Genomic DNA, 27,835 nt, shown 5'->3' on the forward strand with positions numbered 1-27,835 from the left:
AGGCCAGGAGATTCCCGGGCAAAAAAGTGCCACGAATCTCAGAGCCACGGTTTCAGCCGGCACAGCGGCTCCCGGAGCAGAGTAAAAGAGACGGTGTCCCCTCTTAGTCAGCAAGGGGAGCTGAAGCAGGGAGCCAGGCCAGGAGATTCCCAGGCAAAAAAGTGCCACGAATCTCAGAGCCGCGGTTTCAGCCGGCGCAGTGGGTCGCCGCACGGGAAATCACACAGATCCCGGCACCTATTCAACAGGCGACCAGGTCACCTGGTAGAGAGGCGACCGTTCAACTAAAAAACAAAAGGCTCTGAGGCAGGGAGCCAGGTGACCAGGCCCAGCTGGTCCCACCCCCACAAAAACAAAAACAAAAACAAAAAAACAGCAATTGGAAACACTCTGGGTTGAGACTTTCACAGCAAACGCAACTGAACCCGGGAAGGTCCAGCTCTGTGGAGGAGGGGCGTCCACCATTACAGAGGCAGCCTGCAGTTGCCAGGGCAACATGCCATTGCCAAGGCAACCCGCCATTACAGAGACAGTCCATCACTACAGAGGCGGGCCAACATAGCAGAAACAGTTCTAACTACATCCATATAAACAGGACTACAGGGAAGTTCACACGGCAGCTGGGCGGAGCCCACAGCAGCTCATCGAAACCTATGCAGACTGAGAGTGACTAGGCTGCCTCCTTGTGGGCAGAGAAAACAGCAGCAGCACAGTGGAAACTCATAAAGCCCTAACTCTGTGGGACAGAACACCTGGGGAAAAAAAAAGGGGTTTATGAGTTCTGCTGCTGCAGACTTAAACTTACCAAAATCAGAAAGTCAACAACTACAAAGTCGACAGGTGGACAAATCCACAAAGATGGGAAGAAACCAGAGCAAAAAGGATGAAAACACCCAAAACCAGAACACCTCTCCTCCTACAAGGGATCACAACTCCTCACCAGCAAGGGAACAAGACTGGATGGAGAATGAGTGTGATGAAATGACAGAATCAGCCTTCAGAAAGTGGATAATAAGAAACTTCCGTGAGCTAAAAGAACATATTCTAACCCAATGCAAAGAAACTAAGAACCTTGAAAAAAGACTTGACGAAATGCTAACGAGAATGGACAACTTAGAGAGGAATATGAGTGAATTGATGGAGCTGAAAAACACAACACGAGAACTTTGCGAAGCATGCACAAGTTTCAACAGCCAAATTGATCAAGCAGAAGAAAGGATATCAGAGGTCAAAGATCAACTCAATCAAATAAAACGAGAAGGCAAGATTAGAGAAAACAGGGTAAAAAGGAATGAACAAAGTCAACAAGAAATATGGGACTACGTGAAAAGACCTAATCTACGTTTGATAGGTGTACCTGAATGTGACAAAGAGAATGCATCCAAGCTGGAAAATACTCTTCAGGATATTATCCAGGAAAACTTCCCCAACCTAGCAAGGCAGGCCAATATTCAACTCCAGGAAATACAGAGAACACTACAAAGATATTCCTCTAGAAGAGCAACCCCAAGGCACATAATCGTCAGATTCACCAGGGTTGAAATGAAGGAGAAAATACTAAGGGCGGCCAGAGAGAAAGGTCGGGTTACCCACAAAGGGAAGCCCATCAGACTCACAGCAGATCTCTCAGCAGAAACCCTACAAGCCAGAATAGAGTGGGGGCTGATATTCAATATCCTTAAAGAAAAGAACTTTCAACCCAGAATTTCATATCCAGCCAAACTAAGCTTCATAAGTGAAGGAAAAATAAAATCCTTTGTGAACAAGCAAGTACTCAGAGATTTCATCACCACCAGACCGGCTTTACAAGAGCTCCTGAAAGAGGCACTACACATAGAAAAGAACAACCAGTACCAGCCACTCCAAAAACACATGAAATGGTAAAGAGCATCAACACAATGAAGAATCTGCATCAACCAATGGGCAAAACAGCCGGCTAGCATCAAAATGGCAGGATCAAATTCACACATAACAATATTAACCCCAAACGTAAATGGACTAAATGCCCCAATCAAAAGACACAGACTGGCAAATTGGATAAAAAGCCAAAACCCATCGGTGTGCTGTATCCAGGAAACCCATCTCACATGCAAGGATACACAAAGGCTCAAAATAAAGGGATGGAAGAAGATTTACCAAGCAAATGGAGAGCAAAAAAAAGCAGGAGTTGCAATTCTCATCTCTGATAAAATAGACTTTAAAGCAACAAAGATCAAAAGAGACAAAGAAGGACATTACATAATGGTAAAAGGATCAATGCAACAAGAAGAGCTAACGATCCTAAATATATATGCACCTAATACAGGAGCACCCAGATACATAAGGCAAGTTCTTAATGACTTAAAAAGAGACTTAGACTCCCACACAATAATAGTGGGAGACTTCAACACACCATTGTCAATATTAGACAGATCAATGAGACAGAAAATTAACAAGGATATCCAGGACTTGAACTCAGACCTGGACCAAGCAAACCTAATAGACATTTACAGAACTCTCCACCCCAAATCCACAGAATATACATTCTTCTCAGCACCACATCACACCTACTCTAAAATTGATCACATAATTGGAAGTAAATCACTCCTCAGCAAATGCAAAAGAACGGAAACCATAACAAACAGTCTCTCAGACCACAGTGCAATCAAGTTAGAACTCAGAATTCAGAAACCAACCCAGAACCGCACAGCTTCATGGAAACTAAACAACTTTCTCCTGAATGTTGACTGGATAAACAATGAAATGAAGGCAGAAATAAAGATGCTCTTCAAAACCAACGAGAACAAAGACACCACATACCAGAATCTCTAGGACACATTTAAAGCAGTCTCTAGAGGAAAATATATAGCAATAAGTGCCCACATGAGAAGAAAGGAGAGATCTAAAATTGACACCCTATCGTCAAAATTGAAAGAGCTAGAGGAGCAAGATAAAAAAAACTCAAAACCTAGCAGAAGACAAGAAATAACTAAGATCAGAGCAGAATCGAAGGAGATAGAGACACGAAAAACCCTTCAAAAAAATCAATAAATCCAGGAGCAGGTTTTTTGAAAAGATCAACAAAATAGACCACTAGCCAGATTAATAAAAAACAAAAGAGAGAATAACCAAATAGATGCAATAAAAAATGATAAAGGGGATATCACCACAGATTACACAGAAATTCAAACCATCATCAGAGATTATTACAAACAACTCTATGCACATAAATTAGAAAACCTGGAAGAAATGGATAAATTCCTGGACAGTTGCCTCCTCCCAAGCCTAAACCAGGAAGAAGTCGAAACCCTGAATAGACCAATAACAAGGTCTGAAGTCGAGGCAGCAATTAAGAGCCTACCACCCAAAAAAAGCCCAGGTCCAGATGGGTTCACAGCTGAATTCTACCAGACATACAAAGAGGAACTGGTACCATTCCTTCTGAAACTATTTCAAATAATCCAAAAAGAGGGAATCCTTCCCAAATCATTTTATGAGACCAACATCATCCTGATACCAAAACCTGGCAGAGACTCAACAAGAAAAGAAAATTACAGGCCAATATCCATGATGAATATAGATGCAAAAATCTTCAATAAAATACTGGCAAGCCGATTACAACAGCACATCAAAAAGCTTATCCACCATGATCAAGTAGGATTCATCCCGGGGATGCAAGGCTGGTTCAATATACGCAAGTCTATAAACATAATTCACCACATAAACAGAACCAAAGACAAAAACCACATGATTATCTCAATTGATGCAGAGAAGGCCTTCAACAAAATTCAACAGCCCTTTATGCTAAAAACCCTCAATAAACTAGGTATCGACGGAACGTATCTCAAAATAATAAAAGCTATTTATGACAAACCAACAGCCAATATCATACTGAATGGGCAAAAACTGGAAGCATTCCCTTTGAAATCTGGGGCACTAGACAAGGATGCCCTCTCTCACCACTTCTATTCAATATAGTACTGGAAGTTCTAGCCAGAGCAATCAGGCAAGAAAAAGAAATAAAGGGCATTCAATTAGGAAAGGAGGAAGTCGAATTGTCTCTATTTGCAGACGACATGATTGTATATCTAGAAGACCCCATCCTCTTAGCCCAAAATCTCCTGAAACTGATAAGCAACTTCAGCAAAGTCTCAGGATACAAAATCAATGTGCAAAAATCACAAGCATTCCTATACACCAATAACAGACTTAAGGAGAGCCAAATCAAGAACGAACTGCCATTCACAATTGCTACAAAGAGAATAAAATACCTAGGAATACAACTAACAAGGAACGTAAAGGACCTCTTCAAGGAGAACTACAAATCACTGCTCAACGAAATAAGAGAGGACACAAACAGATGGAGAAACATTCCATGTTCATGGTTAGGAAGAATTAATATCGTGAAAATGGCCAAACTGCTCAAAGTAATTTACAGATTCAACGCTATCCCCATCAAGCTACCAATGACCTTCTTCACAGAACTGGAAAAAACCACCTTAAACTTCATATGGAACCAAAAGAGAGCCCGCATAGCCAAGTCAATTCTAAGCAAAAAGAACAAAGCAGGAGGCATCACACTACCAGACATCAAATTATACTACAAGGCTACAGTAATCAAAACAGCATGGTACTGGTATCAAAACAGCATGGTACTGGTACCAAAACAGAGATATAGACCAATGGAACAGAACAGAGGCGTCGGAGGCGACACAACATATCTACAACCATCCAATCTTTGACAAACCTGATAAAAACAAGCAATGGGGAAAGGATTCCCTGTTTAATAAGTGGTGTTGGGAAAACTGGCTAGCCATATGCAGAAAGCAGAAACTCGACCCCTTCCTGACACCTTACACTAAAATTAACTCCAGATGGATTAAAGACTTAAACGTAAGACCTAACACCATAAAAACCCTAGAAGAAAACCTAGGCAAAACCATTCAGGACATAGGCATAGGCAAGGACTTCATGACCAAAACACCAAAAGCATTGGCAACAAAAGCCAAAATAGACAAATGGGACCTAATCAAACTCCACAGCTTCTGCATGGCGAAAGAAACAGTCAATAGAGTGAATTGGCAACCAACAGAATGGGAAAAAATTTTTGCAGCCTACCCATCTGACAAAGGGCTGATACACAGAATTTATAATGAACTAAAACAGATTTACAAGAAAAAAACAAACAAGCCCATTCAAAAATGGGCGAAGGATATGAACAGATACTTTACAAAAGAAGACATACATGAGGCCAACAAGCGTATGAAAAAATGCTCACCATCACTGGTCATTAGAGAAATGCAAATCAAAACTACATTGAGATACCATCTCACGCCAGTTAGAACGGTGATCATTAAAAAATCTGGAGACAACAGATGCTGGAGAGGATGTGGAGAAATAGGAACACTTTTACACTGTTGGTGGGAGTGTAAACTAGTTCAACCATTGTGGAAGACAGTGTGGCGATTCCTCAAGGACCTAGAAATAGAAATTCCATTTGACCCAGCAATCCCATTACTGGGTATATAGCCAAAGGATTATAAATCGTTCTACTATAAGGACACATGCACACGAATATTCACTGCAGCACAGTTTACAATAGCAAAGACCTGGAACCAACCCAAATGCTCATCAATGATAGACTGGACAGGAAAAGTGTGGCACATATACACCATGGAATATTATGCAGCCATCAAAAATGATAAGTTCACGTCCTTTGTAGGGACATGGATGAGCCTGGAAACCATCGTTCTCAGCAAACTGACACAAGAACACAAAATCAAACATCGCATGTTCTCACTCATAGACGGATGTTGAACAATGGGAACACATGGACACAGGGAGGGGAGCACTATACACTGGGGTCTGTCGGGGGGGAGTAGGGGGGACAGCGGAGGGTGGGGGGTTGAGATAGCATGGGGAGAAATGCCACATATAGGTGAAGGGGAGGAAGGCAGCAAATCACACTGCCACGCATGCACCTATGCAACAATCTTGCATGTTTTTCACATGTACCCCAAAACCTAAAATGCAATAAAAAAAAAGAATCTCTGAACTAGGTAATTCACTGAAAAGCCTTCCAGCTCCAAGTTTTCTATGATTCTATTCCATTTTACTTCCTCTAGTCTTCCTAGGATTCCAGTCTACAACTGCCTCAAGATACTAGGGTAACATGTTTTGTTGTTGTTGTTGTTGTTGTTGTTCAAGATACACAGGGAATAACATTTTAAGGGGGAAACCAAGAAAAAGACATATAGCTAGCTGACTGTCCTCCACAGAAGAGCAAAGCATAACAAGATATTATGAAAATTATCTAACAGACATAGGGATACATGTGTGGTAATTTTTACAACATAGCCTCAAAATTATTTGCTACTTCTTCCTCAAGAGGTAAAGGTCTACGTCCCTTTCTCTTGACTCTGAGCTCTGTGACTACCTCACTAACAATATATTTCAGAAGTGATGCTGTGTCAGTTTGCAGGCCCAGGCTTAAGAAACTGGCAGCTTCTTCTTGGCTCTTCCATTAGATGTTTACTAATGGAACTCAGCCTCCATACTGTCCAATGCCCAGGCCACATGTAAGTGTCTCTACTGAAAGTCAACTGCCAGATATAAGTGAAGATACTCATAGATACCGGCCCCAGCTATCAAGTTACCTCCAGCTTATGAGTCTTTGCAGCTGACGCTCTAGACATGGTGGAACAGAAACAAACAAACCCTGCTGCAGTTTGTCCAAGTCCCTGACACACAGAGTCCATGAGCATGACAAAGGCTGTTTTATACCACTATGTTTTGGGATGGTTTCTTACACCACAATAGGTAACTAGGGCATCTTTAAGCTCCGAGGGATCCTGTAATACTTCTTACACAGAGATGGCATGAATTAGACTATTTTTCTAAATTGTATATTGTTAAAGTTACAGTGGGCATTAATTTAAGCCAAAACCAAGATCTAGAAAACCACACTCAAACTCCGATAAGAGTCACTATCCTGCCAGATTATCAAATAAAAAGAGAGTGAAGAGAAATAGCAAGTGAGAGATAGAAAGATGTGACAGTCATTAAAAGTTCTCATGTCATTAAAGTTCTCATTAACAGAAGTACCAGAGTTTAGTTTCCAAGTTCATTCATTGGACAAGTATTTACAGAGTACTCACCAGTGTTAAGCATTGTTCTAGATGCCAGGCACACAGTGGTGAACATAACAGATAAAAATCACTGCCCTTATAGCAGTAACATTCAGTGGAGGGAAAAGAAACAATAAACAGACCAGTAAGTATGTTAAATGGTGTTAAATGCTGAGGAGAAATCTAAAGCAAGGAAGGAGCGCAGGTAGTGTTGCTGGTAGTGCCAATGATGGAAAAGGCTTGCAATTTTAGATACAGGGGTCACAGAAGGACACAGAGGTGACATTTGTGTCAAGACTTCGAGGTGGGGGAATAAGTCAAGTGGGCACACAAGAAAAGAGCATTCCAGGTAGAGCAAATAGTAAGTACAAAGACGCTGAGGCTGGTGTGGCTGGGGATGACTGGGCAAGCAAGAAAGTAGTAAAAGATGAGGTGAGAAAGGAAACTGGAGACCTGATCATATAGGCAAATCCTGGTAAATCCTCCAACAGCACTGATCTTGGAATAAAAAGAACCAGGCTGGGCACAGTGGCTCATATCTGTAATCCTAGCACTTTGGGAGGCCAAGGCAGACAGATTACCTGAGGTCAGGAGTTCAAAACCAGCATGGCCAACATGGTGAAACCCCGTCTATACTAAAAATACAAAAAAATTAGCCAGGCATGGTGGTGGGCACCTGTAATCCCAGCTACTCGGGAGGCTGAGTCAAGAGAAAGAATTGCTTGAACTTGGGAGGCAGAGGTGGCAGCGAGCAGAGGTCGTGCCACTGCACTCCAGCCTGGGCAACAGAGCAAGACTCCATCTCAAAAAAAAAAAAAAAATTCAATGAGAGCAGTAATGTTTTGGTCTGTTTTGTTCACTAATTTGTTATCAGCACCTAAAGGTGCCTACCAGATGTTCAAAACACGTTTGCTGAATGAACAACTGAAGTCTTGGCTCTATCACTTAGCAGCTATTTGACTTATAGCAAGTGATTCCAGTTTTCTGAGGCTCTGTTCTCATCTTTAAGATCAGAATAATCATTTCTCCCTACCTCATAGGATTATAGTAAGAATAAAAAATGGGGAAGTATTTTGCAAACTGCAAAGCAGTATCTATAGGTAAGGTCTTCACATTATTATCGAAAAAGTTAACAAGAGCAGTTATTATTAACAATGACCATTATCTCTCTCTTTCCCTACTAAATTCAACCACTGAACCATTCTCTCCCTCTCTGTGGGCCATGGAACTGGGACAAGGCTAATCTTCCCTTCAGCACGAGGGAGTGAACTTTAAGCACTTGAAGGCTTTTGTAAATGAGTGCCAGTAATTAAGACATAATAGTTACTCCGACCAACTTTTCTTTGAGCCTCTCTGAGAAAAAGAATGAGGCGCAGTTTCCATGTGAAGATTCAACACCCTTTAGTAAAATTCAGTCTGCCAGAGAACATCTTTTTTTTTCTGTCAAAATGCAAGAACAACCAATAAGAACACCTTGACATTTCCCCAGACATCTTGTTCCTCACTTAAACCTACACAAGACTCTGCTGAAAGAAGGTAAAGGCGGAGCATAAGGCATTCTAGGGACTAGAAAAACGTTTTTAGAGATCTACTAATCCAATCATCCCAAACTGAGAATCTACCACCAAACTCGGTTCCAACTGAAGACAGCTTCAGTGTTCTCATCTGCATAGGGGGATAACATCTTCTTAAGGATGTTTCAATTCTGGAATAAAATAATGCAAATGAAGGCATCTGGCATGTGCTAAGCACTCACTAAAACTGGCTGAATCTGGGAATTCTGCATTTATTCAATAAATGTTAAGTGAACGTCTACAATACGCCAGTCAGTACTCTAGGCATTAGGAAAGGGCCATAAGCAAAAATCTTGTTCTTTTGGAGCCAACATCTACCTCCTGTAACTTCCCCGACAGGCCCGCTTCGCTTCTTTGGAACTCCGTCTGGCTTTTATATAACCCCTCCTCCACAGAATATTGTCCTTTGAGATTTTGCAGATCGCTATGGTGTGCCTCCCCTCCTTTCCTCCATCCTAAACAAGCAGCCTTACTTCTTTCAAGGAGTAAGCAAGGATGCGGGAATAAGAGCGACAACTGGACTGGGTGGGGTGAAGGCGGGTACCAGGGCGCCAGGGGTGAAAAAGAAATCACCAGAACCGCTCCGACTCCAGCCCAACGTCAAGACGGGCGGGTCCGACTCAGGTGTGTCACCTGACACCTCTCTCGGGAAGGGCCTCCCTGCCCTCCCCAGGCCCACAGAGGTCCCCGCCGGGCTCCGGGAAACCGGCCCCAGGGGGCGCCCTGGCCAGGGATGGAGGCTGAATGGGCCGGCTCTGGCCCTCACCCTTCAGTCCTCGCCTTTTCTTCCCGGTCACCTCAGAGAGAATTTCCAGCATAGTTCTTGGCGTTTCCAGGCTACCGCTCCCCAGACGCAGGCCCCGCCGCCCCCGAAAACCCCTCACCGAGCGGCCTCACCCACACCGTCCTTCTCTCCACAGCCGTAGCCGGTCTCCCGGCCCCCCAGGCAACCACTGCCTGGCCGCACTCACCTGCGAGCCCAGCCCCGGCCCCTCCATCTCCCCAAGCACCCACAGCGGCTGAGGCTACTAGCAAGAGGCGACTGCCGCCAACACGCCTACCCGCCTTGAGCCGCCTCTTCTCCCACTTCCTGCTGGCGCCCTCACCTCCGCCGCTGCGGTCCCCGCTCGTGCCCTGAGCCGTCAATCGGTCCCGGACAACCAATCACAGCCCTCCCTCGGCTAGGGGCGGGACTTTCTCGCCTCCAGGGAAGCCGGCTGTGAACAGCTCGCCAGAGGCTCCACCCACGGCCCGCCCTTGCCGGTCGTTCCCCCAGCCCCAGCCCAGGACCTAGCGCCACTGCCCCGAGTGCTAAGGAGCCCAGATGTGCGTCCAGGATCAGGATCAGACTGTTATTCCAACGTCAACCACAATCTATTGAGAGCAAATCTGAACTTGGCTACTTAATTGCTAGATGACCTTGTGAAAGTCTCTTATTTTATCTCAATTTTTTCGTCTGTATTGAAATGAGGAAAATAAGGGTACATACTTCATGGAATTATCAGGAGGATTAAATAAGAAAACTCATGTAAAGCCCCTCAGCCAATGCGTCACATATAAAAAGGGATCAATAGATGTTAGCTATTTAAATAAATCTTTTCCACCCCATTTGTGTGATCCTGGGCAAGTCTCCTCTACCGGCTGGGGTTCTGTTTCCTCGTACAAAACAAAACACGAGCTCTACAGCGCAGGCTAGAGGGGGAGTGGGCGAGAGCCTCCCACTTGAACCGCATCTCCCTCCTGTCCCCCACGACCCTTTGTGGAGGGCACTGGAAGAGCTGGCATTTAACCCCTGTCCAGCTTGAAGGTCTATGAAACAAGCATTAGGATGGCTCCTTCTCTTGGGGCACTCCAATGGGGCAGTGGGGCTCTCCTACCTCAGCCCCCAGAAAACACTGGAGTTTTTCTAGCCCAGCACTTAACACAGCTCTTTGTAATGATTCCTTAGACTATCTGTTGCCAAGTGGAACCAGATTAAGACCTTTAGAAGCTAATTTAAAAGCGATCTGAAAACATTATGACTCCTTTATTTTATAAAAATAATATTAAATCATAAAATAAGTATCTAGAAATCCAACAAAGTGCTGGGTTTTCCTATTTAAAAAATACTGCTATGATACAATAACATCATACTAACATCGTAGATGTATTATTACTTTAGTGTCTGGGTCCTTTGGGCACATCAGCCCTGGTTTGTCCCGAAAAGCCCAAGCCCTTTGAGGACAGGAACCATGTCAGATACATCTCTGAACTCCCAGTGTCTAACACAGCACTGGGAATGCTCAGCACAATTTTAATGAATGGATGGATGGATGGATGTACAGGTGTGTCATCAATGCAAGGACAAATGGAGTGACAAATAGAAGTGCAAGCAACTTCCACCGAAAGCCAGAAGAAAAAGCAATTAATTCCGACAGGTTAGGATGAGGCATTGGGTGAGGATTTACAGAGGAAAGAACGTTTGGGTTTGGTCATTTTGCTTAACTAATCACAGTTTTCTTTACTCATCACCTACTATGTGTTGGCACTATGCTATAGTGTTTTCATACATTATGTCTCTTCCATGAGGTGGGTGTTATTTTCCCCATCTCCTGGGAGGCGAAAGTGAGGTTCAGACTATTCCACAAACCCCAAGTCACTCAGCAAGTAAGTAGTAAAGAGAGTATTCAAAATCAGGTTTCTTACTACAACTGTTTTGACTGAAATAGTTTGGTTCTTTCATTTTCAAAGACTAATTTAGAAGACGTTGTCGAACTCGAGGGAGGCTTAAAATCTGTTTCAATGCTTTTGCACTGATATCCTAACACATTGGAAGATTTTGAAGCAACTAAATCTGAACACCCCACTCCTTAGCCAGGCTCCTGGCTTCCCTCTGCTCATGTTTTATGCTGCCAGTGAGCTATTTCAGATTAAGCATATCCATGTCTAATGGCTATATGAAACCAAACCCAGTGATAGCCTCTAACTGCCACGATTACCTCTCATCTTTGAAAATAGCTTTGCTGGTAGACACACCCCACTAATATAGTATGATGGTAGAACCAGGCTCCTGGAGCCGACTGCCTGAGCCGGAATCTCAGCTCCAGCACTTAGTACCTGCATGCCTGTGGGCAAGTTACGAAGTCACTTGTGCTTCAGTTTCCTCCTCTGTAAAAATGAGATAATGACAGTACAGTATTTACTTCACAGTGCTGTCAAGAGAATTAAATGAGCTAATGTATGTAAAGTACTTAGAGGAAGGTCTGGTACATACTAGGCACTATGTATAGGTTAGCTATTATCACCATTGCCATCGTCATCCTAGGGAGTGGGTGTTGGGGTGAGCACTGACTATACCAGATGGGTGCTGTCATGCCAAGGGCCAAGGATAGAGACTCAGCAGGCCTGACTTCTAATTCAAGATTTGCCATCACTTCCTGTGTGTATTAGTTTCCTAGCACTGCCATAACAAAGTACCACAGACTGACTGGCTTAAACAAAAGAAATTTGTTCCACAGTTCTGGAGACTAAAAGTCTGAGATTAAGGTGTTGACAGGGTTGGGTTTTTCTGAGGCTGCTCTCCTTGGCTTGTAGCTGGCCATCTTCTCCCTGTGTCTTCACATGGGCTCCTCCTTTGTGTATAGCCATACCTTAACTTCCTCTTTTTATAAGGACACCAGTTATAGTGGATATGAGCCCACCCTGATGACCCATTTTAACACTATTACCTCTTTAAAGACTCTATTTCCAAATAAAGTTACATTCTGAGGTACTAAGGGTTAGGACTTCAACATATGAATTTAAGGGGGACAAAATTCAGCTCATAACACTGTAAGCCCTTGGGCAAATCACTTCCCCTCTCTAATGACAGTTTATTTGTTTGTAAAATAGAGCTGAGAACAGAGGCTGGAAGCACTAACCTCTACAGCTCCTCTCAGCTCTGATCATGTCTTTTCCCAGCTAAGACTAAGCTACCTTTCCAGTACCCCCAGCACTTTTAGGTCTCTTTTAGGTGACACTATTTCCCCCATTCTACAAACATATATTGAGTTCCTGCTGCGGACCAGGCACCATTCAGCACTGGGGATTCAGTATTGAGCAAAACAGAGAAAACTGTTTTGTGGCTTCCTGGGGCTTACTCTACTGTCTAGCAGTAAGAGACAGACTTTAACAAATGGGCTCACTGACTATTTTTATAGTCAGCCTTGTTGTTCTTAAGTAGATCCTCTTTCCTCCACTCGGCCACCTCTTTCCTACACTCAGCTGCTGGTGCACATTCATTTGTCCCCATCATGTTTTCCACAAGGTCCGGCACACGGTAAAGGCTAAAAAGAAGTGTTGTTGAAATAAATGAAAAAACAAGTGAGTCCAATTGAAAGAAATGGTCTATAAGATTACATTAAAGGCAGCTCAACTCCATAAATCATTCTAAGATGTGCTGATTTCACAATGTTTAACCGCTATTGGACTTAAAAAATTCCATATTAAGGTTTGTTAATCCTCATTGTCACTATATGAGCAGGAACTGACTTTGTTCTGACTAAACTTTTGATTCTGACCTTGCTTCTTCCATACCCGTGGAAAGAACAGGGATAGTTTTTGAACCAGGGACTTGTGGGCGTAACCATTTTGATGGCAGCAACAAAATACCCTTTGGAATGTCCAAAAACCCCACACATCTGTCAGCAAAGGGCTTCTCACAAACACCATGTAGGAAATCCTGATGCTCTGTGGTACCAAGCCAGAGGGGCTGGGTGGGGTGAGTGCTTGCTAGATTTCAGGCAGTGAATGTTTCTTGAGCTCCGAATGTACACCAGGTACAGGCTAAACAATATGAGTAAAGTGGTGGACAGCACAGCCTCTGCTCTTCTGGAGTTCAGTCTGAGGCAGACAAATACTGACAGAGATAGATAATTAGATAAAAAGAAATAGAGATGATGGCAAGTGCTTAAGAAAAGTGCCAAGGATATAATACAGAAACTCACTTTAGCCTGGGGGAATAGGTGGGGTAGAGTCCTCTTCAGAAAGTCATAAAACCAGCTCAGAGGACTCTCCCAACTTCATTCATCCGTGGAGAAACTGAGGGTCAGGGAGGGAAAATGACTTGAACAACGCACCCTCCAAAGTAGCGGTGAAGATAGGGCTAGGACAACATTTTTTATTTTTTTTATGACGAAGTCTCACTCTGTTGCCCAGACTGGAGTGCAGTGGCGCAATCTCAGCTCACTGCAACCTCTGCCTCCCGGGTTCAGGTGATTCTCCTGCATCAGTCTCCTGAGTAGCTGGGACTACAGGCACATGCCACCACACCCAGCTAATTTTTGTATTTTTAGTAGAGACGGGGTTTCACCGTGTTGGGTAGGATGGTCTCAATCTCTTGACCTTGTGATCCACCCTCCTCAGCCTCCCAAAGTGCTGGGATTACAGGCATGAGCCACCGTGCCTGACCTTAGGACAACTCTTCTGACCCCCTATGGCTTTCTCGCCAGCCCTTGGGCAGCCTCAGCTTTCTAACTGTAACCCAACTCACAGATGCTCAGGGATGAGGATTGGAAGATGAATGGGGATTACTTAAGAGTCTTTCTCAATCTTTTGTCTTCTACTCATGAAAAAGCTTCAACAATGAAAAGTTAAAAACTCATTTTATATACAGATCACCAAAATCTAGTAATGAGATATTTCTAGAACTGTAGTTACTATCTGGGTTAGGAGACCATGGTATGCATTTTATATTTTACTTGCCAGATTAACTAGATTTACATGTTGGGGAGTGTGTGTGTGTGTGTGTGTGTGTGTGTGTGTGTACACGTGCATGTGTGTGTATGCAAGAAAGGTGGAGAGAGGGAGAAGGTGAAGCAGGAAGTATTCCTACTACTTTCAGTAGTTAGTATTTTGAGTCTTAGTCATCTCCTTGCAGTGACATATTTAAATATCTATGGAAATTTTTTATGGGTATTTCCAAATTGTGACAGCAACACTCAGAATTGGGCAATAAATCTACCTTGATTCTGATACAGATGTGGCAAGACTCCCTTCTCCACCTTCTATATCCCTCTGCCATAGTTGTGTATTTATTGGTTTATTTACCCATCTCCCCATAGTCTCTGTGCTCACAGCAGACACTTCTCCAGAAAGGCCTCCCTGGACTCCTAAACCAGGTTAGGATATCCTGTTAGGTGCCCCCATAGCACTTTGAAACGCTGCTATGACAGCACCTGTAGAACATTATTACTTTTCTGCATTCAGGTTGAAAACATTTATCTTCTCTTCATACCATAAGCTGTGAGCACAGAACCTGGGCCTGTCTCAGACACAGATGCATTGCCAGTGCGTAGCATGGTACATGGCCCACGGGAGCTGCTCAATATTGTGTTGTTGAATGAGTAAACAACCATATGTCATTCATTTTTATTTGTATTCCTAGCACCTAGCACAGTTCCTAACACAGCCTAAGTGCTCAAAAATGTTGATTTGCATTAAAGAATCTCATTTCTGTCTCTATACAGTTTGCAAAACACTTTTGCCTCCACTGAGATTAAGATGTATAACAGCCTTGTGAAGTAGTCAGAACAGGGATTAGCATCCCACTTTGTAGACATGGCTCAGGAAGCTTAAGCAATTGACTGAGAGTATCAGGCCAGAGAATACTGAAGAGCTAAGGCCAGTAACATTCAATGACAAGGGTGGTGATGTTTTCTTGTCAATATTGCTACTGACAAAAATTGAGTTCAGAGCCCAGGAACTAGCCACAGGTTCAGGGCCTTTCAAAACTTCATACAGCTAGTTTTTCAAAGATATTTTCAAATACACCCACTTGGGGAAATCAAGGTGGGTCACTTTGATGAGTTTTAGAGGCTCACTTTCTGCATTGTCCTAGAAAAAGACTGTACCATTTGGAGCTTCCATGTTCTCATCTATAAAATGGGAAGAGTAGTAATATCCACTTTATAGAGGATTCAATAAAACAATTAAATGAAAAAAATGTATATGATGTGCAGTACATGTAAGTGCTCTACAAATGTTGGCTGTTATAAAGGCAGCTGAGAAAAACTGAAATCTTAGGGAAGACTTGGCCTTAACATTGATCCTCATGATCAATGTAATCCAGAGCCTAGCTCTGGAATATTCATGACTTTACAGGAAATATAATGACCAAGGGTCTGCTTGCCAAAATTTATTTCTAGTTTCAACCAGTGACATTAAATGAATAATTGTTCTTCCATCACCAGCCTGCCCTACACACTAAATTATTTGTGCTCATGAGAAAAGCTGCATTCCTCTCAGCTCTGCTTTCACTGGAGAACAAGCGCTGGTTTAGTGTCTTGTTGACTGCTGCTCTAATTATAGTGACAGAGTGGTGTCCATGGTAATGGACCGAGCCAGCTGGCTGTGTTGCAAGTTGTTCAAGATACAGAAGGTGGCACCATCTGAGGCCAAATTGGTTACCTTTCATCTTAGTTTCTAAATAATTCTGCATTGTGCTTTGTATAAATGGTGAAACATGACAAAATCAGGATTTCCCAAGCTGAAGGCGCTGGGGTCATTCCCATGTGTCTGACTTCAGAACATGTGGGTTGTCATAAGCAAGGGCAGTAGGCATGATGGCAGGAGCGGTGGAACAACGAATAAAATGATAAAGTGGAATTCTGTAGGAAAAGGAGGAGGAGGAGGATTGGATTTACCTCTTGCACAAAATGTCCTGTTATCCGCGGGGCTGTGGTGACTGATATTCTCTACACCCCCACAGCATTCTGGAGTGGTGCTTGTCTTGCTATATTGTAACTGCCTGTTTACTCCTCTGCCTCTGCCTCCAGCTTGTCTGTGAGCTAAGGGTTCTGTCTGTTCATCATTGCATCCCCAGAAACTAGTATAGAACATACACAGGTAGGCACTTTATCAATGCTTGTTGGGTGAGGGGTAAAAATTGTCAGGAAACTCATTCTCAGGACATGGTTGGGTAGGGACAGGGAAGGAAGCTCTAAGGAGGCTAATCAGGGCATAATGCCTCCTAATTTCAGTTAGTCATATGACTCATTTTCAAATTTCACACATCCTGCCCCACTCAGAGTTGGTTCAGGAGCAGGATCGACCACCAGTCACCCTTTCTGTGGGGAGCTGGGGGAGCAAGGGTGGTGCTCATGGCACAGGTGCTGACAGCCATATCAGAAACTCAAATGTCTTGAGGCTGTGGGGGCCACACCTGACCCCAACAGGAAGAGCTCTCAGGCTGGCATGTCCCCAGGATGGGGCAGATTAGAAAGGAGGTTCGAGACATGGTGTCACTAGGGACCTGGATCCAGAGCACCAGAGGCCAGGCCTCCAGCTGCGATCAGAGCTGGGCCACATCACAGATCCACAGAAGGCCTACAGCAAGAACCCACATTTCCCTGGCTCAGATTCGTCCTCTACCAGCCTGATGGGAAGTCACACGTGGAGAAAGAGCTGTGCGAGCAGTGAAGGAAGCACTGGACCAGGCATCGGGAGGCCCAGCTTTCAAGTCTTTACACAGACATGACCAGTTGCCTGACCTCTGGCAAGACAGGGAACCTCTCTGGGTCTTGGTTTCCTCACCTGCAAAATGGAACTTGGGACACAGTAGCTCCTCATATGCCACAGATAAGAGAGAAAGCAGTCCTCAGCGCCAAGGCCAGGTTAGTTTGATCTCAGTTCCAAACATCTATGGACACTTAGAGCAGATTATCCTACTGGACACTTGGACAGAGAGAAACAGTCCTATGTCTTTCCCTTAGCGCAAAGCCTGGGTGTTAGACCCGTGAGCGGGGTAGAGGGAGACAGAAGAAAATGCCTGCAAGATGCCTCTCAGAGCATGGGCACTCTGCCCTCTCATCAGCCCTTCACCTCATGCCCCATACGAGTCCTTTCTTTCACGCAATTCACTTAGAGTCTGAGGCAGAATATTAAAATCAGTAAAAATATTTTCAAACAAGTAGAGTCATCTTAATTGAATAAAAAGTGGAGCATTTTTAAATGATAAACATGAAACTAAAAACTCTGGAAAAGTCTGAGGCAGATTAAAATGCTTAAAGATGCATAAAAATGTGCAAAATGGTCCTATGGTATAGTCATATTATCAACATGTTTTGTTTTGTTGTGTTTTATTTCCAACCAATGTGTCATTTTGGCTTAATTTTTTTTTTTCTTTGAGACAGAGTCTCACTCTGTTGCCCAGACTGGAGTGCAGTGTCATGGTCTCAGCTCACTGCAGCCTTGACCTCCTGGGTTCAAGTGATCCTCCAGCCTCAGCCTCCTGAGTAATTGGGATTACAGGCATGTGCCACCATGTCTGGCTAATTTTTCAACTTTTTGTGAAGATGGGATCTCACTATGTTGCCCAGGCTGGTCTTGAACTCCTGGGATCAAGCAGTCCTCCCATATCAGCCTCCCAAAATGTTGGGACTACAGGTGTGAACCACTGTAACTTAAGCCAGGCTTAAGAAAAAAAAAATAATCGTTTACCATCTAGAATCAATCCAGAATCTTCAGTCAGACTTGCAAGGATTCTAACTTCAGGAAATGGGGTGAGCAGAAAGCAAGGAGTAATTTCATAGTTGTAGGATCTTTAGAAATTGCTACCCAATATGCTTCCTGAGTCAGAGTTCTCTCTCTCCCACGTCCCTTAAAAGCTGTTGTCACTATCTCCTCAAATACCCACAGTGGCAGCATACTTACTACCTTCTATCATACTGGTTATATTGAACGGAACTATACATCGCTGTTATGTTTATAGTCTGTCCTTTTTTCTTTCTTATGGGGCCACAAAAATTCCAGTGAATTCTCTCTTCTACATCACACCCCATTAGATACTTGAATGAATAATGGTACCCCTAAGTGTGTTGTACTCCTGGTTAAACATCCCCAGATCTTTCAATCACCCCTCCATTGGTGTGGAAACAAAGTGGAGGAAATGCTGCTGTTCTGGGAGCCAAACAGAGCCAGCTTTATATCCCAGCTGTTGCCAAGTAGCCTTGGCTAAGTCACACAATCTTTCTGCAATTTTACTACTATTTTGTAAGGCAGTTAAGAAGACTAAATGAGAAAATGTGTGTAAAGCATATGGGATGGTGTCTGCCTTAGAGTGGGTGTTTTGTATAATGATACGTGCCAATATTAGTATGGGACGAGAGACAACTTATTTGCCGTCACTTCAGAATAATTCTACATAGAAAAAAAATGAATGAGATTGAGATATTTGGGAATAAAAAGAAAGCTGAGGCTGGGTAAGAGAGCTTGACAAAGAGGGACTTAAAGTCAAAAAGAGAAGAGACAGCTCATAGGAGGCCAAGATTCTATATAGTGAGAATGAGAATGCCAACTTCATGATGATTGGCATTATGAGGAACAAATTGTTTCATGTATGTGAAAGGACTTTGTAGAATAAATGCTCCCCACTGCTCCCAGAACACCTGATGCTTTAGCACATTATATTAGGACAATTTTTTAATCTATTTCCCCCTAAGATTTAAGTTCACTGTGGTGGGAAAATTTCTTTTTTGTCTGCCCATCTTCCATTGGGGAAGTACCTCTCCCTTATCCCAAGTGGTTCAAGTGGGACTGTCAATTTCAGTACCCTGTTCGCTATGAGCTATAGGGCTGAGTCCCTGAGCCAGGCCTGACCAATCAAGGTGTACCATCATTTTATCCAGGGAGATTGTCAGGGTGGGGTAGCAGGGAGCATGTGGCCAAAACAGGGCCAATTAGAGCCCTTTCATATAACTTGATCTATTGATGCTATAAAAGCCAAGTGTTTTTCTTTTAAACTGTGAATTCTAAGAATATAATCTTGGGACTAAATTATGTTTATTCAACAAGTATTTATTGAGGGCCTAAATATCAGTCAGGGTTCACAGGGTCCAGTCATGAGCATATATACCTCTCTAGATATTTTAAACAGAGGGAATTTAACATAAGAAAGTGCTTACACAGTGTTGGAAGGGATCAGAGAACAAAGAGTAATTTTAAATGGACCCACAGCATAGAAACTGCCGAAAGAAGCTTCCATTCCTAAGGTTGTGGGAACAAAAGAGTAGAGGTGCTTTTCCAAGATCCAGAACCCAGGAGAAGGGGAGGCCTGGGCTGATGCTCTGACCAAAGGTGGCTGGTGTGGAGACTATGGTAGGCACTGTGTGTGCTGATTGGAGAGCTGCTTAGGCTCTGAGGAAGTAGCTCCATTGGTGGGTGCTAGAAGTGCCCAAATCACCTGTTGCTCTCTGTGCCCGTTGGAAGATTGCTAACAGAAGTCAGAAGCAGAAAAAGAGCCTCTTCTCTCTTCCTCCTGTCTTCCAATTTCCCACCAGTGCCTTATTAGGCTTATAAAGAGCCTCACTGGCCTTCCACCTGAAAGCCGGTTGGCAAGAGAATCTAGGGAATGTAATTCGAGTGTCCAAGCCTCCATAAAACCCATAGCAGAACAAAGCAGTGGAAATGAAATTTGAGAGCAATCAGGCAAAAGACAGCCCCATGTTCAATGTGCTTCTTATTCTAGAGATTGGAGGAACAGTAGTAAGCAAGACAGACAAAAATCCACTCTCCAACAACTTGCTTCTAGAGGGGATAAGAGAAAATACAAAAGCAAGCCTAGGCCAGTCATGGTGGCTCATGCCTGTAATCCCAGCACTTTGGGAGGCTGAGGCAGGCGGATCATGAGGTCAGGAGTCTGAGACCAGACTGGCCAACATGGTGAAACCCCATCTCTACTAAAAATACAAAAATAAGCTGGGCATGCTAGTGGGCACCTGTAATCCCAGCTACTCGAGAGGCTGAGGCAGAAGAATCGTCTGAACCCGGGAGGCAGAGGTTGTAGTGAGCCGAGATTGCACCATTACACCTCATCCTGGGTGACAAGGTGAGACTACAACTCAAAAAAAAAAAAAAAAAAAAAAAAGCAAGCCTATAGGCAAGCAAGGTATAAACAAGGATACCAGGCACCACTTGTCTCAGTGCAGGTGCCCTAGAAGCTGAGCACCAGATGAGGATTATTATGCAAACATCTTATTAAGGACGTGCAAAGCAGGTGAGCTTTGTACATCTGCCCTAGTTAGTCCCGGGGTCAGGTGATACACATACTTTGACTGTTGGGAATGTCTTTTTTATGTTTTTTGAAGGCTACAGTATTTTAATTCCCAGGGGTCAGAGATACTCCTGGGAGAAATAGCAGGAATAAAGTATGATTCCTTCATTATCCATTGACAAATTAGAAGGAATTTCTTTAATTAGAAAACTGGATTGGGTCTTGAGAGTTACAGGGCTTGGCTTAAGGACTTAGCAGTGGGGTTTTAGTTTTCATGTTGGCTAACTTATCATGTGACCTTAAAAAAAAAGTCCCCACCTTCTTTGAACTTTACCTATTGGGTATACCAGAGACCTAACCAGGGTAGTAACTAGTTTTACCCAATCCAGTTCTCCCACTTACACCCCACATCCCTGCCCTGGTAAATGGCACTTCCTCTAGAAGCTTCCCCGATCCCTCCAAGAAGTCATGCACTTCCTTTTCTGTCGCCCCTTAGAGTTCTGCATGCTCCTCTATTACATTATTGCATTTTTCTGTAATGAACTCTTTACCTTGTAGGTGGCCAACCATGGCAATTTTCCTGAAAATGAGAGGTATCCTGGGACACCAAACTTTCTCTTTTTTTTTTTTTTTGAGACAAAGTCTCACTCTGGCACCTGGGCTGGAGCGCAGTGGCAGCTAATTTTTTGTATTTTTAGTAGAGACAGGGTTTCTCCGTGTTGGCCAGGCTGATCTCAAACTCCTAAGCTCAGGCAATCCACCCGCCTTAGCCTCCCAAAGTGCTAGGATTACGGCGTGAGCCACCACGCCCAGCTAGGACACTGGACTTTCAATGCTAACACTGAAGCGATATGGTCACCCTATTTTTCTTTGTACCCCAATGAGAGACAAAAATATGGGCTCTTGTCCTACTCAATCTGATGTTTGTTCTTGCACAGTTCTTATAAGAAGCATATGCTTCACTGTGTTTGGAGTTGTTGGGGGGGGTGTCAATAAATATCTTCTTTTCTCTACCCAAGTTCAGAACCCATTAGGATATATACCCACAAAACCCAATTGTTGATTTGATTACATGAGATCCTTCCTAAGCAGTTGCCCTGTACCCACCTGACAGAGACTTCATCAGCTATACTTACCCCAGGACTTGCCAGAACCAGGTTGAACAAGTAGCCATCATTGTTTTCAGGACTTTGCAGTTACTGAAATGTTACCTAGTCTCAAACACAGAATACCCACCCACATGTTGGATACAATATTTCATTTACTTAGGATTGAAGAGTTTGATCATGTTGAGGTTGAGGCAGTAATGATGGTGTGTGATGCTTCAGCTCAAGTGAGGTTCCTTTAGGGTTTCTGTATATAAAGACAAAAGTGATTTGAAGTTATGTTAGACCACAGAAGACTTGGTTCAACCAAAAGACTATTGATGTCCTGCTCATTTCCAGATGTCCAGGTGCCCCAATTCAACTTGAACCTTGCTTCCCATGGGTAATGGGTAGAGTCTAATAAACCAAATAAATACATGCTAAATGGCACTTTTTTCTTATCCAGCCAAGTGTAAAGTGGCTAGATTCTTAATTCCATGCAATAAACACCTGTTATAGATTAACTTGATTAAGTAAAGACACAAGGAAGGCTGGAGATAAGGCCCATGCTGGCTCTGACAAGGTGAGAGAGAGAGAGAGAGAGAGAGAGAGAGTGTGTGTGTGTGTGTGTGTGTGTGTGTGTGTGTGTGTTGAGGGGTGTCCTAGGAGGCAGTAAGGTGAATGGGAAGAGGCATGGGCCCAGGAGTAAAGTTTCTACCACACACTAATTCATTACACACTGCTGAAGTGAGGTTCTCTGAGCCTCAGGCTCTTCATCTGTGAAGTGAGGTGGGGAGGAGTTGGGTTAAATACGTTTTAAAATCTCTTCTAGTTCAAATACAGCACCAAGAACTACTGGCTATCAAGCATGTCTAGACGGGTAAAATTCTTCACTGAAGCTCTTCTGACATTGATTTTTTTCTGACAGCTCCATGTCTTCTGTGACTTCTTGCAACAAGTGTTTTCTACTGAGTAACATGTGTGCAGAATATTTTTTTTCAAGTGGCTCAGTGACTCACAATCTAATATTTGCATTGTGATTATCTTCAACAGCCATCTCCTGAATTCTCAGATATTAACATTCCAAACCTCTCCAAAGCCACATTTCACAGCTCCCAAAACATCCATCCATCCATGAATAAGATTTCATTATTAAGAATGCCATTTTTCATAATGGATTTTCTTTTCTAACTCAGGCTCCATAGGCAATGAGCTGAGATTACATGATTTATTGCTTTCAGTTTGCTGGCCCTGGACTGTTCTGCCTGTGTACTAATTTTATGGCACACTGAACTTCTGCTTCTTTACCAGCTTCCTCCCAGAGGAAGAAAACTGCAGCTCTGACACCCTCAAAATGAAAACAAGCAAATGAACAAACAAAAAACCTCCTCCAGGATGTGGAGGCAAAGTCTTTCTCTTAGAATGAAAGGCTCACATTTGCTCACGATGCTGTTATTCTATCCATGGGCTTTAAAATGGACTGAAGAAAGCATTGGATAAATAACTGTACTGGTAGGACATGGAGCAAACAGATTGATTCTTAATTAGTACTCATGTAGAGTAAATGTCCTCATGTAGCAAACATCTAAGCACATTCTTAGTAAGCATTAGTTTCTACCTAAAACATACTGACTCATAATAGAGGTTTTTCTTATTGTTAATGGAATATATATATGGAAATGCATATTATTTGTTATGTAATGTGTGATATAGTTTAGATATTTGTCCCCACCCAAATCTCATGTTGAACTGTAAGCCCCAGTGCTGGAGATGGGGCCTGGTGGAAGGTGTTTAGGTCATGGGAGCAGATCCTTCATGACTTGATGCTGTCTTCATGGTGGTGAGTGACTTTTCATAAGATCTAGTTATTTACAAATGTATGCACACCGCCCCACACTCCCTTGCTTGCTTCTGTTTTTGCTGTGCAGTGTGCCTTGTGTCATGACTGTAAGCTTCCTGAGGTCTCCCTAGAAGCTGAGCAAATGCCAGCACCGTGCTTCCTGTATAACCTGCAGATAAGCCCATTAAACCTCTTTTCTTTGTAAATTACTCAGTCTTGAGTATTTTTTGTAGCAATGCAAGAACAGCCTAATACAGCATGTGTGTGTATGAGAATGTGTTTTACGGAACTCAGGATTGTGAAAATATGGAAAATTAATATTTACTGAGTATATTAGTTTCTTGTGGCTGCTGTAACAAATGACCACAAATTTAGTGACTTGAAAGAATGGAAATATATTCTTTTACAGTTCTGGAATCTAGAAGTCAGGTATCAGTAGCACGTGGCCAAGATCAAGGTGTCATCAGGGTTGTGCACCCACTGAAAGCTCTGGGGGAACTCTGTTCCTTGTCTTTTCCGACTTTTAGTTAGTAGCTGTCAGTATTCCTTAGCTTATGGATGCATCTCCAAATCTCTCTGATCCATCTTCAAATCAAGTCAGCTTCTCTGTGTGTGAAATTCCTCTCTGCCTCTCTCTTCTATGTGTACACATGATTGTGTTTAGGGCCCACTTGGATAATCCAGGGTCATCTCCCCACCTCAAGACTCTTAATTTAATCACATCCACAAAGACTAATCTCCTTTCTTTTGCCATATTAAAGCAATGCTCACAGATTCCAGGATTAGAAAACATATGTATTTCGGAGGGCCATTTTTCACTCCACCACACTGAGCATTTATTCTGTGCCATTTCCTCACCTTGATCTACATGTGTGTGCCTCCTCCCACAAGCCTTCTGTGAGGAACACGAAGTGAGAAAAAAACCTTGGGCAGAGAATCAGAAAACCTGAGTCCCTTAACTTGCCAGCGTGCGTGCCGTTATCCTCCTTTTCTGTATTTGAGGAAGACATTGCTAATTGGCCACAGCACTAGCTTTTGCTAAACCCCTGGACTTGACCCCAGAATCCTTAATATAGTGTTTCAGAAAGTAATTGTGAATTTAAGCATATTTGACATCCCTATCTTGAACTCTCGGTCTCATTTGTAAATAGGAATAGTTCATGCACATGTATCTCTTAGGGACAGTATAAGGATCAAATGACATAATGGATGGAAAACATTTTATGAATCCTAAAGCAGATGACTAAAAAAGAAGTTATGTTCCCCACAGGGATTCATAGAGAGACTGTCTGGGAGGCCTCTGCTTAGAAAGTTAGAGGGCTTCTATTGCAAGGAGATTGTAAAGGTCAGGTTCAGGGTGGTGAGTGAGCCTAGGTCTGAACTCTATCAAGTTTGTCCAACCCACCTTATTTTGTTGTTGTTGTTGTTGTTGCTGTTTTTCTGTTTTGTTTAGTTTTAGGCTTTTAGCAGCCTGAAGCCATAGTTTTTTGTTTCTGTCTCTAATGATAAGCAGAAAAGAGGGATGAGGAAGGGACTTTAGTGGCTCAACTAGAAACAGAAACTAAGAACCCATGATTGTATTTTCTCCCTTGGACACTCCTGCTAGATGATAATTCTTTCCTTTATTTACCCAATAAAATAACATAAGCAAACACAGTATAAACATTCAGTAAGGATAGCTTAAAAATCACATCACTAAGCATGTGAATTGTGCACTAGTGTCTTGCCTTGCTCATAATAGCCACCCAGTATGTGTCAGCTTGATGTCAGGACTATACACGTGCTAGGCATCCAGGCACCCTCAACTCTGCCTGTTCAATTGTGTATTGATCCTTTGAGGATTATTGAAAACACACTCTTCTAGGAAGTCTTCCCTGAGAGGAAGTGCATTTCCCCAACTGTAAGCCCCAGTGCACTTTACATATGCATTTCAAATGCATGTGCAGGAACAGGGGCAACTTAGCATAGGAACAGGGACCACTCCATCCCTGTCTCCACAGATATTTTATGGACTCTTGCTAAAAAGACTCTAAGTGAATACTGTAAATTCCCCTCCCAGATTTCAAAGTGTCTCCTCTTTTCCTTCCTGCCTTTGAAGTCAGAAGACACTCAATATTTTGGTGCCTGAGATGACTCTTGCTTGGCTGCTTTTACTGGGATCTTGTTCCAGGCTTGCTTCCGCTACAAACCAGCTGTATGATCTTGACATGCTTGAAACTCAGCTTCCTTCTCTGTGAAATAGGAAGGGAGTAGCACACTTGCTCCCTCTGCCTCTGGGAGTTGTAGGCAATGATTAAAAAACACAGGCTTTGTTGCACACAGGTTAGTTCAAATCCCAGCTAATTCACATGCCAACTGTGTGACCTTGGGAAAGCTGGCATATCTCACTGAGCCATTTTTTTTTCACCTGGAAAATAAGAATGCTAATACCTGCTTCCTAGGACTATTCATAGGGATAACACATGTACAATGTTTGGCATAGTACCTCACATCTAATAAGTGCTCAAGGTAACAAGAGTTGTTATTTTAAAGGAATTGCTTTTGTTGAAAGAGATGGTATTGTCAAACTGGAGGCACACCTAGGCAGGACAGAGGGGGCTGGGACCAGACAGGGAGCCCAGCAGCATGTGTAAAAGTTGGTCTAGGAAGGAAGGAGTGTTTGCAGGCTGGAGTTCAAGATCAGACAGGTTGTGTTGGAATGATCATAATGATAACAATCAACATACGTAACAGAATTGTCCTAGGCATTTGCACACACAAACTTATTTAACCCCTCAAACTTATATAAGCAATCCTATTAGTCAGGTAGTATTATCCTCCTTTTACAGATGAGGAAAAGAGGCTCAGAGAGGTCAAATGACTTGCCCAAGGTCACATAAAAGATCAGGGCTTCGAACCCTAGTCTGTCTGTTGTAACTCTTGCTCTTAAGTGCAAGGTAAAAATGGCATGTATAACATTCCTAGAACCATGCTGGATACAGACCAGGTGTTCAACACTTGTTCTTTACCTGCCACTGGTGGAAGGTAAAGAGTATGACTGGTACCATGCCGGGGCAAAGCCACATTCTAACTTCATGGGAGAACCTTGGAGAAGTGGATGTTCCATAGGACCAGTGATAGTGAACATGTTAAAAGTATGACCTTTTGAGTAAGGGGTGAAATATAAAGTGAAGCCATTCCAGTTTATCTGGAATTAGCTAGTAAAACCTTGAGGAGAATAAAAAGCTCCAGGTGTCCCATTTTCTAAGAAGCCAACCATTCCCTACTCCTGCAGGATTGATTGAGAGGGACCAGGCAAGCAGAACCAGCATCATCTCTTATCCTACCATCACCACCCCAGATAAACACAAGATAAGAGGAAGCTTGGGATTGAGGATGGGATTGGCTTTTAGAGAGTGCAATGTTTGAAAAGAGAGTTTAGATTATTTGCTCATCTCCCTATGGGGAAGTGAACAAGGCTTTTGGCTGGGTCATCCTTCTGCAGTGAAGGGAGGGAGACCCCACGTATTGGTTGAGAATGCATTTGGATGCAAGTTACAAAAAGTATGGCCTGAAGTGTTTGAGCTGGTATTGCTGTGTTGGCTCACATTGGGCATGCTCAACTATCCCATCAGGGATGCAGGTTTTTTTGTTTTTGTTCTGCCATCCATGTGTTGGTTTTCATGGGAGAGGGAAAGCCTTGGAGACTTGGGCTTCTGCTCCTATTTCCTACATACACTTCTTGTGTTTCATTGATCAGAACTGGGTCATTTGCCTCTGCTTTGACCAATCCCAGGAAGCCTGGGATTGAGAATGGGGTTGGCTTTTGGAGAGTGCAATGTTTGAAAAGAGAGTTTAGACTTCTTGCTCATCTACCCCTGGGGAAGTGAACAAAGCTCTTGACTGGGTCATCCTTCCACAGTGAACGGAGGGAGACCCTATGTATTGCATCGTGACAAAGGGCACGAGGGTACCGTGATAAGCTTTGATCAATCAAGAGTCATCCTCTAGAGATGTAAGGAACTATCTCGTGAATGACATGGAGTCTCTAGACACTATGGAAATTGAAGAAAGGGAGATGGAAAAGATATTGGGCAGGCGATGGACAGTATCTTCCCCACCTCAAGAGAATCAATGGAAATATTTTATGTCTACGAAATAGGGGAGACTGACATCCTATTCCTTGACTGGACTCTTACTAGGTCTCAGACTTGCTTGCCTACTCTAGTGCTATCACATTTGGA

General features: G+C 43.1%; 1 protein-coding gene across 3 annotated transcripts in view; it reads right to left on the reverse strand.

Moving 5' to 3' along the window:
• The window catches only part of ZDHHC13 (zinc finger DHHC-type palmitoyltransferase 13), a 61,128-nt gene extending 51,355 nt beyond the window's left edge, over positions 1–9,773 (reverse strand). The window contains exon 1 of one of the 3 annotated variants that reach the window (XM_064365112.1): positions 9,742–9,773. Coding sequence is in view for 1 of the 3 variants with exons in the window: in XM_064365109.1 (XP_064221179.1) it covers positions 9,652–9,678 (27 nt within the window). In the remaining 2 variants the exon portion in view is untranslated. Of the gene's footprint in view, positions 1–9,651 lie in introns of all 3 variants that reach the window. The other 2 variants (XM_064365109.1, XM_064365111.1) reach the window with 2 other exon arrangements.
• Between the last annotated feature and the right edge of the window lie 18,062 nt (positions 9,774–27,835).

Source organism: Aotus nancymaae, unplaced genomic scaffold (genome assembly GCF_030222135.1).
Source record: "Aotus nancymaae isolate 86718 unplaced genomic scaffold, 86718_ANA_hifiasm-v0.15.2.pri h1tg000059l, whole genome shotgun sequence".
NCBI classification, from domain to species: Eukaryota; Metazoa; Chordata; class Mammalia; order Primates; family Aotidae; genus Aotus; species Aotus nancymaae.